Genomic DNA, 16501 nt, shown 5'->3' with positions numbered 1-16501 from the left:
CTGGGCTATATGAGATCCTGTGTATTAAACAACAAGCACTACTAAAAAACAAAAAAGAAAAAGGAAAAAACAAAACAAAAATATGTGCATGCATCTGTATGCAGACATACACAAATAAAAGTAAATACCAAAAGTGCTTTAGAATGTAACTATAAAAATATTAGACAATGATAGATATTATGTTCAAAACAATGATTAAAGTTTCCGTTTGGGGCCAGCAACATGGCTCAGCTGGGACTGAGTGCCCAGGCCTGGCGGCCTGCGCTTGATCCCTGGAATCCAGAGGTGGAAGGAGAGAGCAGGCTGCACACCAGTGTCCTCTGACATGACGACAGCATGCTGCGGCACGCACGCCCAGCACACACATCGTACACGACTACACATAGGCATACAGTAATTTTAGGAATTAACTTCCATTTGGCTTCCTATCATCTAAAAGATTTACTTAATTAGAACATTCTGTTCAGGGTACGGGTGTTTATTAGACAGCCCTTCTCTGCAGTCTCAGATTAAAGGCTCACCAAGGAAGTTACGTCATCTCACGCTATGACACTGCTGTGCACCGTAACCTTTAGTGGGGCCTGAGGGAAGGAAGTGCAGCCACAGGGAGCACACTCCTTATGGGGACACTGGGACCTGGGCCCCATCTCTCTCCTCTCTGTTCCCCAGGATGCACGAGGTCAACAGCCCTGCCCCAGCACGCATGCTCCATCAGAATGCTCTCTCTCACTGCAAGCCCCAACACGGGAGAAACCAGCAATGGAAGAAAGCCTCTTAGTCCTGGGGTCCAGGTGCGTTCTTTTCGTTGCTTTAAGGTATGTGTCTCAGCGGTTTTGTCGCAGTGATGGAAGGCTGGCACACACGCCCTCGTAGCGGAAACTTTGACTGTCTAGGTTCAGGACACAGCCACACTATGTAGAGCACAGTGAGAAATAAACACGAATGGAAATGCACTCACCAAAAGAGACATGAAGAATTTATGAACATAGACAATCTGAATGCAGCCCACTTTGAGACTCAGTTTGCCGTCCACTTTAGACATATCACTGTAGCTCTCTCCTTCTGTGGCATCTGGGTAGAGAGTCATCTGGAACCTGAAGACTTCATCTCCCAAAATAGAGACAGCCTGACATTACAAGACAGTCGGTTATCACAAGGGCCACAGGACCCTGGTCACAGGACCCTCGGCACACTTCCTGATGCCAGGAGCCTGACAGGTAAAAAGAACAACGCAGAAACTCAGCCTTCAACATCACCCTATGAAAACGTCACTTCTTTAATAAACACCTACCCACCACTAGAGTGTCCAGACGCAACCGTCCAATCACCACGCAGCTACACCTACCCACCACTAGAGCGTCCAGACGCAACCGTCCAATCACCACGCAGCAAGCTTTGCAGCCTGAAAACAACCTCCCACCTTCATCTCCAGCCCTTATATGCCTAATGCATATCAGACAAATAGCAAATGTACACCGAGCACGTAAGAAATGGCATCTGTCCCCAGATGGTACACTTCAACACCACGCACAGTTCTGTAATTACCTTTCTGTGAATGGACAGTGAATTAACATTCATGACCACGATATTTTCAAGTCTGGCAAACACGTCAGTCTCCTTTGGCTTCACAAAAACAGAGGCGTCCATTCCTAGAGGAGACACACCATTTACAGACAGATGTGCACTAACACACTGCTAACATACAAGGCAAATACAAGTAAGTTACTATCAGACATGTTAACACAATCACCTCCCATGGACGTGGTATCTAAAAAAGGTTGAACCATTTTTAAGACAGCATATTCCTCACACATAAGAGTTGAGGAAATTTTGCCAGGCGGTGGTGGCGCACGCCTTTAATCCCAGCACTTGGGAGGCAGAGGCAGGCGGATCTCTGAATTTGAGGCCAGCCTGATCTACAAAGTGAGTCCAGAACAGTCAAAGCTACACAGAGAAACCCTGTCTCAGGGGGAAAAAAAAAAGAGTTGAGGAAATTTAAAAATAAAACCAGTAAGTTTTAAGTAAGTTGTTGACATTTTCTCCAAAAACAATATGCTATGCATTGGTGCAAGCAGAGCCACCCACTTGGGGAGACTTAGTGTTTTCCAGTGCACTGCACAAACGTGTGTTATTAAAACTGAAATAAGTGAACGTCACCTCATGACTAAGAATTATTTCTATAATCATTAATATCTACAATATGATCATCTAAGGTTTAAAATTCACCATGCTCATCCCATCGACAACGTAAGGGTTTGAGAGTCACTCCTCCTCGTGGACTGCCTGCAGACAGCATCCCGCAGCACCTGCTGACTGCCGCTGACTTTCCAGTCCTCTATAACTGCTTACAACATCCCCTGCACTTGTGTGCACACATATAAATGTGTAAACGCCACCCACACAACAGCCTTTACAGTGGGAAGCAAGGTACAGAGTGTTAAGCTAATCTGCTCAGCATGAGCCAGCAGTTGGCGTCAGGGGCTGTGCCATGACAAGACGTCTCAGAGCCTACTGAAATGAGCGGTATAGCCTGAGGCTCGAGTCTCAACTACACCGATCACAAAGGAAGTATAAAATGTCTTTTACAAACTTATTTTGCTAAGCTACGTATGCTTAAAATCAAAGTGAAAACAAGGTTAATGGCTTTTATTTTTACACTGTGAGCTACTGATATTCACCTGAGCTTAAAATTATCATGATGGTGCACATCTTTAATCCCAGTACTCGGGAGGCAGAGGCCAATGGATCCCTGTGAGTTCGAGGCCAGCCTGGTCTACAACGCAAGTGCAGGACCACCAAGGTTACACAGAGGAACGCTGTCTCAATAAACCCCCCAAAAATATTTTTTCTTATTATGAAAATAAAGCCACAATAAAAACCTTAAGCCTCAGATGTATTCTGAAATTTTAAAAATGGATAAGGAATATCTCAAGTTAACAATGAACAACAACAAGTTTACCTCTATTTTTCAACGTACATTTGTTCAAAGCTTGCACCCATTTCCAATACAAATAAATCCACTGATCTTTCCAAAACACTCCATAAAAACAATTCCTTACCATGTATTTTAATATCTGCTATGTTACTCTGCTGATCACAAACGGAGATGTTGAAGGCATTTAATTCAGCTATGATCTTCAAATCAAACACGTCACCTTCAGAAGTGCCAGGACCTGCGAAGCAGTGGACATCAGTGGTCAGTGATGTGCAAAGACACAGTTTGCACATAATAACAAGAAGATCATATAATGCACAAAAGGAACCATTAAAGTCTTATTAAGATAACATAAATATGGATTTTCCCACTCAGATAAAACCTAACAATGTCATTCAGTTATGAATAAAGATGACCACAACACCTCAATGGTGCTACTCACAAGGTGGACATGTGCCTGCAGCTTTAAGGAAACCCTTCAAACTAGGTTCTAGAGTTTGGTTACTACAATATTTTTAAGTAGTCATATCACATACTAGATCAAAGAGTAGCTCATGAAAATGAAGTGGTTATGAACAGTTAAGGAAACTCATATTATTTACGCTGTCCTTCACGTGCTCTTTAACTAAAGCACCAACCCAGCTTCTCTCCGTAAGCAATTCTATGACAGAGTCACCAAGACAGCATACAATACGCTAAAGTCTAAAAGAAAACCAAAAATGTGTATAAAAGGATAGTCAGCATGAATGTGTTAGCAAATGCTACATTCGAGTGGCTAAGGTGGAACAACTGTCTGAGTTTGAGGCTAGCCTGAGCTATACAGTAAGTTCAAGTCCAGCCTGGGCTATGTTATCTCAAAACAAACAAACAAACAAAAAACAAACAAAGCCTCCCACCTGGCTGGGTTTGACTTTTGTGTGGGTCTTACTTAGACCGCACTTTCCTGCGACTGCCTTACATCTAGGAAACAGAACTTTCCTATAGACAAGCAGCATGGGAGCTCTCAGTTTTTACTCCTAATGTGGGAGTCTGTTTGCTTTCTCAGTATTTGGTGCAGGATAAACAAGCCCTAAAGTCAAGCTGTGCAGTAAATTCAGCAAGCAGTTCAGCTGGGTGAGTGGTGCTGCATTCACTCAGATGAGCTATGAATGGTTTGCACATATGCTAGGGACAGAGCGCATTATAAGAAGGCAGTCAGGTGCGGCGGCCACATTTAGAAAGCTCTCCCATCCAGGAGGCTGGGGCAGGAAGAGCAAGAGGCCAGCCTGGGCTACACAGCAAGACACTGTCAAAACAAAGAAGGCAGGCGTGGTGATGCACACTTTTAATCTCAGCACTTGGGAGGCAGAGCCAGGTGGATCATTGTGAGCTCAAGGCCAGCCTGGTTTACAAAGCCAAGGCCCAGGCTACACAGAGAAGCCCTGTCTCGAAAAACTAAAACAACAATAACAACGATAAAGAAGGAGGAATTCTGCTTCTAACAACATTATTATTCTATTGTCTTAAAAGTTCAGATCCTTGTACCAAACTGACTAGTACTAAGACTTTTATACTTAAGATGTCAGTAATACAGATATAATTCAAGCTGGTAACAATCAGAAATTTATTACATCATTTAAAAAATAATTAAACATCTGAATTAATAATCAGGCACATATTTTATACCAAATTTTTCAGAATACAAGTTAATGCACCTGGTGAACACAGACCAAGTTCTAGGTGTGACCGAAACAGGGATGTGGTCAGAGGTCAGGGTGGAACCCAGAAAGAACTCAGAACTGCTGCATACAACATCACAGCCAGAAACGGGCCTCTGTGGCTAAGCATGACGGTCACCATCTTTTACCACCTTCGCTTCTCATTTGTACTAGACAGAAGGCCAAGAGAGGTGTCAATGCAAAGAAGCCCTGTTTTCTGTCAGAGCCGGAGAGTGACGCCCACTGAGGCACGCGCTCCCTATTATCATTTACTTCACATCCTTCAGTAACCGGCCACGCGATCCTGTAAGGAGGGCACCTGCTTTCCCCTGAAGCTGCCCACACTCGATGGACACGGTGCACACCTAGGTGTTACCATTCGGCCCCGCTGCAAACGTGAGCTATTCCATGAGCACATATTGCAAAAAGACTGATACCGGCTTTGACGGCAAGACTTCTGGATTCTCCTCCCACAGGTGGCTTCCGCTCAGATCCCTTCTCAGAGGACGAGGAGTTAGAGGACGGAACAGCAGACGACAGGAAATCCATAAGGGAAAGCAAAGCTTCCAAATGGAGCACCAAGTCCAAGGACGAGAATGACACCTGAGGCAGTAAACACGAGAAGAGGGTTTCAGGGATGCTCACACCACTGCCGGACCAACCATGCCACTGGGGGGCAGTCACACCACAGGGGGAGGGACCAGCCATGCCACTGGGGGGCAGTCACACCACTGCCGGACCAACCATGCCACTGGGGGGCAGTCACACCACAGGGGGAGGGACCAACCATGCCACTGGGGGGCAGTCACACCACTGCCGGACCAACCATGCCACTGGGGGGCAGTCACACCACAGGGGGAGGGACCAGCCATGCCACTGGGGGGCAGTCACACCACAGGGGGAGGGACCAACCATGCCACTGGGGGGCAGTCACACCACAGGGGGAGGGACCAGCCATGCCACTGGGGGGCAGTCACACCACAGGGGGAGGGACCAGCCATGCCACTGGGGGGCAGTCACACCACAGGGGGAGGGACCAGCCATGCCACTGGGGGGCAGTCACACCACAGGGGGAGGGACCAGCCATGCCACTGGGGGGCAGTCACACCACAGGGGGAGGGACCAACCATGCCACTGGGGGGCAGTCACACCACAGGGGGAGGGACCAACCATGCCACTGGGGGGCAGTCACACCACAGGGGGAGGGACCAGCCATGCCACTGGGGGGCAGTCACACCACAGGGGGAGGGACCAGCCATGCCACTGGGGGGCAGTCACACCACAGGGGGAGGGACCAGCCATGCCACTGGGGGGCAGTCACACCACAGTGGGAGGGACCAGCCATGCCACTGGGGGGCAGTCACACCACAGGGGGAGGGACCAACCATGCCACTGGGGGGCAGTCACACCACAGGGGGAGGGACCAGCCATGCCACTGGGGGGCAGTCACACCACAGGGGGAGGGACCAACCATGCCACTGGGGGGCAGTCACACCACAGGGGGAGGGACCAACCATGCCACTGGGGGGCAGTCACACCACAGGGGGAGGGACCAGCCATGCCACTGGGGGGCAGTCACACCACAGGGGGAGGGACCAGCCATGCCACTGGGGGGCAGTCACACCACAGGGGGAGGGACCAACCATGCCACTGGGGGGCAGTCACACCACAGGGGGAGGGATGGTTATGTCACTGGGGTCACAGTCACAAAAGTGGGTTGAGTTTCAGTGTCTGTAACAAACACAAGAGTGGCTCCAGCGTTTCTAAGCAATTAAGAGTGACGTACTAATATCACTCTAATCCTTTTTATTACTGCTGCACTGTCAATCTTTACCTGACAGCAAACCAATGTTCTGCTCGCTCCCAGTGCAGACATTAATTCTAACCTCAGCCAAGCTTTAGCAGTCTTAAGTGAAGATACGGGAGTATTCCTCCACTGACCACATATGATCAAATGCACAGTGTGTGTGTGCATGTGCGTGCATGCGCGCACGTGTGTGTGTGTGTGTGTGTGTGTGTGTGTGTGTGTGTGTGTGTGTGTACTAGGTGAGGCTCACTCCTTGTCCTTAATCTTATTCCCTAACCCACTACAGAACTCACATGATCAGTGCTTCCATTAACACAAAGGCCACACAAATATGGTAGCTAACACGAACAAAATTCCCTTAAAATGAGAATCATTTGTATATTCCACAAATAATTAATTCACCTTTTAAAACAACCTTATTTCAATTCTATATGCCCTAATTTTAGATCTATTACTGCTGCCCCTAATCCTTTCTTACAGCTGAAAGTGGCCCTCAAACTTGAAATGGATCACAAAAGACTTACCCTCAGCTTCTGTTTGGTGTTATCATGGATGGTTTTAAATTCTGGTCCATCACTGTCTGCCTGTAAGCAGTTGACAATTAAACAACTGAGTTAAAAACACCAAAATTTCACACATTTGAAAACATAAATTTCACAACTTAAAGCTTGCTATTAAGAAACAACAACCATGTTTCATATAAGCAAATAAGAATATGTCCCCCAAAACTGACCACAAAATTGTGCTCTGAATACTATGGATGCAAAATCAAATTCCTTATCCTACTCTGGAGGAGATGTTAGCGCATCTAATTAGGTGGGCCGATCCAAAAGTGGAAATTGCTGCTACCTAATTTACAGCACACCTTGCTTCGGGGTATGGCACCGCTTGGACTGTTCACTGTCACTTATTCAACAGCCCAGAGATGCTCGTTAGGTTAACAGAGGGTAAAGGGTTTTCATACGCTTCCATAATGCACCATCAACCAACTTGTACAGAAGAAAACACTTAGGGGGAGAATTCAAATATTAAGGATGAGGGGAGCATAAATAATTTCTTATACTTAAATATTAACACCAGAAATGAAATGAGGTACCGTTAGGCTTAGATTTAATTGTCAACTTCACAGAACCTCGAATCATCTGGAAAGCGGGTCTCTGTGAAGGCTGTCCACATTGGGCTTGCCTGTCAGCCTGTCTATGTAAGGTTTTCTTAGTTAACTGACAGGGAAGACCCACCAGTTGTGGGCAGCACCATTCCCTAGGCAAACGGTCTGTAACTACACAATCGCATAGAAATAGAGCTGAGCACAAATAAGCGGGAAACATGTATGTCTTCATTTCTCTCCGCTCTTGACTGTGAATGTGTGATGTCACTGGGTGTTTGAAATTCCTGTCCCGATTTGCCCACAATGACAGACTGAAGCCTGGAATTATAAGGTAAGACCAATCTCTCTCTCCACTAAACTGACTTTTCTGTCAGGGTATTTATCACAGCAGCAGAAATGACAGTAGAGCAGGTACCGTGATGAACAGCATCTTCAGGAGGGTTCCATCAGCCTCGTTCGAGGAGCTGACGATGTACAGAGGCTCGCCTTTAGAGTCTAGAAGGGAAAGACAAGTCTGAGCCACCTGTGTCATCCCTTCAGCCCCTCAGTCATTGTGTAAAACAGAACCAGCCAGGTACACAGAGAAAGGCTCATCAGAGAACTGTACATAAAGCAGGCAAGTGTGTAATACTGTCTATAAATCATACCACAATAAATCTAGCTTTAAAAAACTGGGACAAGAAGAAGATGAAAGATGGCAAATTTAACAAGATAAACACTAGCCAATAACAACTCTCATACTTCATTATGAGAGTACTACAGCTATTACCCTCATGTGAACAGGTATTAACATAAGAAATAGCAGCTATAAAATACAAGAAGGGATTATTCTCAACAAAGTTTATCTTCTCAAAAATGCTCCACAGAGTCCTCAGAAAGTGTAAACAAACAGGAACTATAAAATTCAGATAGCTTCAAATTCAGGCAGTGAGTTGAAAAGATCCAGGACGTGCACTAAACACCAACGTCACCGTCACCTGGGAGGACGTGAGACTAGCAGCTGAGGCTAAACGTCTCCTTCCACATCGTTATATTTTCTTTAATGTTTAGTTCTTACAAGCACATGTTAATGTAACTCAAAACAGTCCTTAGCTGTCATGTGATTTGCAAGTAAATCAACAGACAGTAAGGCTTCTTAGTAAATTAAATTTCCAGGAGGAATCTTTGGACTCTGTACGTGGGAATCAACTTCTTAATGTCACCATAATCATTTAGGTGAGATTTATTACAGCATCACCAACAAACTGGACACGTAAGGAAAACACACAGTAAGGAGAATGCTGGCTATGAGACCCACAATGCCTTTCCACAGATGAACCTGCGCACTTACCAGGAAAATCAAAACAACGCATGGTAATTTTTCTTAGGTAGGCTTTCGCCGTCGTGTCATGAGCTTTCACTCTGGCTTCCATCCCAAGATGAAGGATCTTTAGCTCGTGTAAGGGCCTTCCTTTCCTTTCTGCTTTTTTTATCAAAGTAACCACAACCTAAAAAAGTGAGGCTGAGTTACCACAAACGGCTTCACTAATACACAGTGGTAACAAGAACTCAGTACTACACAGTTACGAAGAAATCCACACAAGCGAACGACATTCGGAGCCTGAGAAGCGGCTACCGTTCACCGCCTTACAGTCAATTACCTTACTCGCATTTGTTCAGACTCTGAAATACCACCACTATCTTCTACTGAATTTCTAAGGTGAAGTACAGAAGGAAAAAGCAAAGAAGGATGACAAGTAGGCGGAGGGAAGGCAGACCCTAGTGCAATCCTAAGGTCCTCACTGATGAGCAGCCTCAGCAGGAAATTCTGTTGAATGCAGCAGCTAATTGTTATGCAAATCCCAGAGGAAGGCTTCTTCTTAACCCTGAGCTAGACTGCTCCTGCTGGGGGCTATCTGAGCACAACAGCTCATTTGCTGCACTCCTGCCTCTACCCACCAACTGGCGCCCTCCCTGTCTACGGTAACAGTATGATGCCAAATAACCCCTGGCAAGCACAGATTCCTGCCCTGCAGCCCAACCAGGTCCACAGGGACAGAACCATCACAGTGAGTATACGTCTGTGTTTGCATGCCACTTCTATCTAGGCCCGTCCTTCTACCTAGCCAGCCCCTTTCTTCACTCCGTTTTCTCAAACTATTTGTTACTTTTCTTTACAAACTCCACTCAAACGTCACTTCCTCCCAGAAACCTTTCCTAACCCCACCTGTTCGGATACCTGGTCGCTACCATCTACACCACAGGCTCTGGAAGTGGCCTACCCTGAGCACATTTTTTTATGGACATACAATGCTATATTTAGAACCTACATATTTTCTAATGTATCTTTCAGCCCTGGCACACACCCTGGACAGCTGCTGAATATATAAAGAAAGAAGAAAATCCATGCTGAAGTTAATACAGCATTTTTAATTGTACATGATCCATGTGTCAATCTACAGAAAATGTCTAACATTTATTTACAAAATATTTCTCTATTTCCCTCTCTTGTCTTTCTTATATGAGATCCAAAGCAAGCCACATTCTCACATCCTACAATAACTAGAAAGGAAGTTACAGGAAATGCTTCTATTTTCTCTTAAAAAAAACATACTGAATCTGTTAAATGCAAGTGGTACTTACTAAATTCTCATATTTTAAAGCATCATCACATTAGCAGTCTACGAATTTAGCTTACTAAAACAATAGCAGTCTCCCCAATCTGTTCACCTCACTTTGTAAAAAGCAGTGACAATTACATACCTCCTTAATTTCAAAGTTTAACAGTACATTAATGATGTCCAGGGATCTGGTCTCTTCCACTCTGGCCGGTGGCGTATCCTGTGTGGCGTGCACACCCTGCGGCATAGAGACTTCTCGGCATGCTTTAGTTTCACCTAAAGACGTTAAATAGAAACACACGGGTCTATTCATTCGTTTCTCTCACAGACACTTACTGCATGCGCGCGTGAGCACCCTGAAGATCCGCAAATCCACGTCAGCTCTCGGCCTTAGAAAACTCATGGTTTAGTAAGAGACATACAAGGTGAAAGTCAAATGGAAGAATCAAAAAGGAACCTATTGCCAAGAAGTAGGCAAATATTAGTGGGCTGTGCATAAATGCACAGAGGGAAGACACGAGAGAAGACAAGGCTGAGGGAGGAGAAGGCGCCATGTACGGCCATCCAGGAAGAAGTTCCATGCCTAGGATGCTATTCTGAAACACATACTGTGAACGCAAAAGAACTGTTTTCTAACCTAGCACACACAAAAATAATAAAGCTACCATTTGTTGTATGTGCACCGTGTTCCAGACACTGTGTGGTGAGCTGCGCATGGACTGTCTTGCTGAACTCCTAAAACTCCCCTCAGGGGAAAGAAATTCATTGTCCACAACCCACATTAATTGTTTAGACAAATGTGGTGCCTTGCGCATCAGTCTGACCTGACAGCCCTCCCTGTCAACTACACAAATCTGCCAGCATGTCAGCGCAGCTAGCATCATCCTGACCACTAACTCAGCACACCAGAGGCCTGCAGTAGAACCTACACCAAAACCCACATGGAAAGCCACACTTCTCATCAACACCCTTGGGAAGACAATACAGCGAGCAGAGTTTCATCTGCCATCTTACTCCAGAACTGCTTCAAATGAGAAGAATTGATAACAGGTTCGGACAGTCACACAAGAAGATACTCAAGTAGGCAAAGGGCACATATAAAATATTTTAATTCGTTAGTAATGAGGACCAAATGAAAACCACAGGAAGGGGCTGTGGAGATGGCTCAGTGACTAAAGCACTCGCCCTGCAAGCAAGGAGATAGAAGTTTGGGTTCCTGGTACCAAATAAGTCCTAAGTGGTACGCCAGCCCACTTGTAATTCCAGCCTCCTAGGGCAGAGTCAGGGATCCCTGGAGAAAGGACCACTGAAGAGCCTGCCTGACAGTCTCATGAATCGTAGAAAAGAGCAAACTGCATTTATATAAAATGCATAAACGAGTAAAATTAGCCATTGACAGTGTCACAGGTCTGGACAGCAATGACCTGTGAGTGGGCTGGGGCAGGCAGGGTCTGTCCTAACAGGATGGACAGCAGTGAGCTGTGAGTGGACAGGGGCAGGCAGGGTCTGTCCTAACAGGATGGACAGCAGTGAGCTGTGAGTGGACAGGGGCAGGCAGGGTCTGTCCTAACAGGATGGACAGCACTGAGCTGTGAGTGGACAGGGGCAGGCAGGGTCTGTCCTAACAGGATGGACAGCAGTGAGCTGTGAGTGGACAGGGGCAGGCAGGGTCTGTCCTAACAGGATGGACAGCACTGAGCTGTGAGTGGACAGGGGCAGGCAGGGTCTGTCCTAACAGGATGGACAGCAGTGAGCTGTGAGTGGACGGGGCAGGCAGGGTCTGTCCTAACAGGATGGACAGCAGTGAGCTGTGAGTGGACAGGGGCAGGCAGGGTCTGTCCTAACAGGATGGACAGCAGTGAGCTGTGAGTGGACAGGGGCAGGCAGGGTCTGTCCTAACAGGATGGACAGCACTGAGCTGTGAGTGGACAGGGGCAGGCAGGGTCTGTCCTAACAGGATGGACAGCAGTGAGCTGTGAGTGGATGGGGCAGGCAGGGTCTGTCCTAACAGGATGGACAGCAGTGAGCTGTGAGTGGACAGGGGCAGGCAGGGTCTGTCAGGGAAGAACGATGCAGAGAGATGTGCTACATCCTGGTCATGGTGGCTGCACAGGTGGTTCCGAGGCTAATAGCTGGAGCTACATTAGACTTGTATACTATAAAAGGGGGGAAATGTACAGTGAAATAGTTATCCCTCAGTTAATGGACAGAGGTTTCAAAATATTCAATTAAACTGTTAGAAAGCCCTATGAGCATGTACAGGGGGAGGAGGTCCCCCTCAGTCACAGTCATAGGGGACGGAAGTAAGGGGGAAATGGGAGGGAAGGAGGAATGGGAGGGTACAGGGGATGGGATGACAATTAAGATGCAATAAGAATAAATTAATAAAATATTTTTTTTAAAACTGTTAGAAAGCTACAGAGACTCATGGCAGGGTACAGAGTGTAAGTTCTATCAAATTTTAAATTGATCAAACCATATTGTATTCATGTATGAAATTCTCAAAACAATAAAGTTATAAGATTTAAGTTAAATTAATTTATTAAAACCAATATTAAGCCAGGTGGTGGTGGCACACACTTTTAATCCCAGCACTCAGGAGGCAGAGGCAGGAGGATCTCTGTGAGTTCGAGGCCAGCCTGGTCTACAAAGTGAGTCCAGGACAGCTAAGGCTACTGAGAGAAACCCTGTCTTGAAAAAAAAAAATTAATTTAATTAGCCCTTCACTAAATGAGAACTACGTTAATAAAGACCTCATACCCTTTCACTGTTAAAACACTACAGACACACATGCAAAGGAGATGTGCAAGGCCACTCAGTGCAACAGGGCTACCAGTGAAAAGCTCGACCTGAGTAGCTCTCCTTAGATACTTGCTAAAACTTGTAATACTTCAGCAGAATTTAATGCCATTGAAACCACTGAAAACAATGGCAGGAACTGAGACCAGCACATACACGGGTATGAAATATGCACAGGTGCAACTGTTAATTGAGGAAAACATCAGCAAAGCACCGTGAGCTCATATACACAGGTGCCACCACTTGTTTGAAAAAAGCAAAGGTATATTTTGTCTGCATGATATATTCATTATATGTGTATACATATGTGATTGTTATTCATACATACACATATATATACATATAAGAGCTTTAAAATATTATAACTTTTTAAGTAAAAATTGCCATAATTAATCATTTAAACGTGTGCTATTTTCATTTTAATATATTTACTATCTCTGAAAAGTAGTAATTTATTCATAATTTAAATTCTTACACTTTATCACTGTCTTATTTAAATATCAGGTAAAATATGATGCCACAGCCTAGCATACTTAATTTTTTAATATACAACTTAAGGTTTTTTTTTTCTTTTGTTTTTGTTTTCTTTTTTTTCCGAGACAGGGTTTCTCTGTGTAGCTTGGCTGTCCTGGACTCACTTTGTAGACCAGGCTGGCCTCAAACTCACAGTGATCCTCCTGCCTCTGTCTCCTGAATGCTGGGATTAAAGGCGTGCGCCACCATGCTCAGCTCTATAACTTAAGACTTTTAACAGAAATCTACCACTGGTGAATGGCCACCCTTCCTAATTACTTTCGCCCAGCGCAAGCGGCATGGAGACAGGCTAAATAGTGATTGTGTGCTGGGCTGAAAGGAGAGAAGTAAGGTCTAGTCATGCTTTCATTCAACAACATCTTGTTTGTGTGTTTGTTTGGGTTTTTTTTTTCTTTTTTTTTTGGTAAAACAAGTCAAGATTTCTAAATGTGCGTTTGTGTACCACACATTTATGCTGTTTCAGGCTGGAGACGTAGCACAGCAGCACAGTGTGTGCCTCAGCATACTGGTTAAATCCCTACTGTAGGTTTAGAATAAAAGAGCTGTCTAGATTGAAAGCACGTCAGTGCCTACTGAAGTGTAAGGAGGTGCACGCGCATGTGTCAGCGTAAGGAGGCGCAGCGCATGTGTCAGCAGCCCTCGGCCTCTCACCGGTCTCTTGTATCCTAGGTTTCCCTGTATCCATGTCTCCAGTGGCCTCGCCGAGATTTTCTGCCAGTATTTTAAACAGAAGGTTAAGATCTTCTTGATTTAGACTAACCTGTGAAATAGATGATAAATAAAAAATTCATTTTAAACCGAGACAACTATAATATGGAAAAGACTCTGAGCAAAGAAGAGAGTGATCTTAACAGCAACTGAGATGCGACAGAGTCGCCGCCCAAGGCTTTACTTCTTGCTTCACTCTAACTTTTGCAGTTTTGAATAATATGTTAAAACATAAATAATAATATTTGCAAATCAATGTTAACTCTATTGGCTGGTTTTTACTTAAGGTTAATTGTACTTAAAGAAATCTAATCCATTTTTTAAATAGAAAATTCTGGAAACTCCTTAAGGAATAGTATCTTTATCTTCAGCATACTCTGATCTCCTCAAAAGCAAATGTGTAAACAATACACGATATGAGAGAGAATATAACAATAAATAATTTGTGCACAGATTTCTTCAATGAGTATGTAGCAGACTTAAAAATTAATAATACTTAAGGAAGGATTAAATTCTACTGGCAAGATTAATGACCTTACTGGAAAAAGTTTCACAAAAGTGTTTCTTTGGCCATGCAGAAAATAGTCTGCACTTCCCTTGGGTACACATGAGCAAGCCTTCAGGGTTGAAATTTCAACAGTAAGTTATTTTCATGCACGTACTTACATTCATTGAATCAAGGCGCCCTTTAATTTCTACAACAGGCACCTTGTGGTACCAGCTTGCAGCTAGATTCCGATGTACAAAAAACTCCAAGTTAATTGGATGCAACAGCTGAATGTCAGGATGGGAGGCACCACCTGGCTGGATTACTGTCCTAATGGGGGGGGGGGGGGGGGGGTAGGGCAAGGAAAGAGAGAGAACACATAATCACAGGCCATCACAAAAGGCATCAGATTGCATGCCAAGGGTTACCTGCTGCTCTAGAACCAATTTACAACAGTGTGGCTTCAGGGGTTTGAAAGTTGCGTTAATAACTAACTTATAATCCACTAACAGAGACAGATTAAAATGTGTAATTGAGAAATTAAGAAAACTGTTTTGTTTTAGTTTTGAAGGGTTTTTGTTTTTGTTTAAGACAAAGTTTCTTTGTGTGGTCCTGGCTGATCTGGAAATTGCTTTGTAGAATAGGCTAGCCTCGAACTCAGAGATCTGCTTGCTTCTGCCTCCTGAGTGCTGGATTTAAAGGCATGCACCCCCATACCTGGCTAAAAAAAATTTTTTTTCTTAAAACTGTAGAAAAGAGATGAACTGAGCTAAAGGTTGTTTGGTCTTGTTTGTTCTTTAATTCACAATGCTGTACATATACAAGAAAGAGTGAAATTCATCTTTCTAAGAATAATATAGTTTGTGTTACATTACAATCCTTCAGTCAACAATGGACCACATCTACATGAGTGTTTAAAACAAAGGTCCTATTGCTTGGGGACTATGCACCTGTAACAAAATCATATTGTAATACATTTACTCCTGTGCATGTAGAGAAATTTGTGTAGATTACCCATCAAACACATCGAATGTAAACAATTCTACCCATTGTTACACACACACACACACACACACACACATAAATATATATAATAACATATAACACTCAGGCAATTACATACAGTGCATAGTGTTTCACAAGATGGTAAATTACACCATCAGTAGTTTTCTCATTCACTAAACTTTCTACAATTTTAGAATCTATTCTTTCTTCTTATAAGAAAAATTCACCATTAAAAACAAAAACAAAAACAACAACAACAACAAAAAACGGCATCTTATACTCTGAGCAGACTCATCGGGTCACATTTATCACGTGACTTGGCTGCGCTGACACAGATGGCAGGACAGACGGAGGCTTGACTAAAATCACACTGTGACACTCTCACAATACAGTCAATCACCGACAGTGCCTTCCTCAGAGTGCATGTTTGTGGTTAAGCAGAGGACAGCACTGTATTTGTTGACAACGAGGAACCAGCAGCAAAGTGAAATCAGAGAGCAAGGCCATTGCTAAGGGATGCAGAACACTCTCACAAGGGTTACCTTCCTGACTTGGCCTGTAGCTGGCTTTTTAAATTTTGTATAATTAAATCACCTTTGATGAGATGAAAATCAGTTTTAAATCATCTCCTGTCTTCGCATGCGACATGGCATGAGCGCTGAGAACCACAACCACTGAGCTCCGCGCAGAAAGGGTGGACAGCCATCAGCAGTGAGGATCTGCTGCCTTAGACGCCTCCTCGACAGTCATGTGTGATCACGTGTGCTCCCGGAGGCCAGCGCAGCTGAAGGGGAAGGCTACACTAGACACCGCTGGGCTAA

General features: G+C 44.5%; 1 protein-coding gene across 6 annotated transcripts in view; it reads right to left on the bottom strand.

Annotated features, from left to right (window-relative positions):
- Positions 1 to 16501, bottom strand: part of VPS13C (vacuolar protein sorting 13 homolog C) — a 164056-nt gene that overhangs the window by 65852 nt on the left and 81703 nt on the right. For all 6 annotated transcript variants that reach the window (XR_014779095.1, XM_084781224.1, XM_084781225.1 and 3 more), the window contains 10 exons: positions 14855 to 15005; positions 14132 to 14240; positions 10290 to 10423; positions 8878 to 9034; positions 7963 to 8042; positions 6964 to 7023; positions 5070 to 5235; positions 3060 to 3173; positions 1546 to 1649; positions 959 to 1126 (listed from right to left, as the gene is read on the bottom strand). Coding sequence is in view for 5 of the 6 variants with exons in the window: in XM_084781224.1 (XP_084637350.1) it covers positions 959 to 1126; positions 1546 to 1649; positions 3060 to 3173; positions 5070 to 5235; positions 6964 to 7023; positions 7963 to 8042; positions 8878 to 9034; positions 10290 to 10423; positions 14132 to 14240; positions 14855 to 15005 (1243 nt within the window). In the remaining variant the exon portion in view is untranslated. The remainder of the gene's footprint in view (positions 1 to 958; positions 1127 to 1545; positions 1650 to 3059; positions 3174 to 5069; positions 5236 to 6963; positions 7024 to 7962; positions 8043 to 8877; positions 9035 to 10289; positions 10424 to 14131; positions 14241 to 14854; positions 15006 to 16501) is intronic.

Source organism: Acomys minous, assembly GCF_964271855.1.
Source record: "Acomys minous genome assembly, chromosome: 5".
Lineage (NCBI taxonomy): Eukaryota > Metazoa > Chordata > Mammalia > Rodentia > Muridae > Acomys > Acomys minous.
Note: the sequence above shows the minus strand (reverse complement) of the source record. Positions and strands in the feature narration are given on the sequence as shown.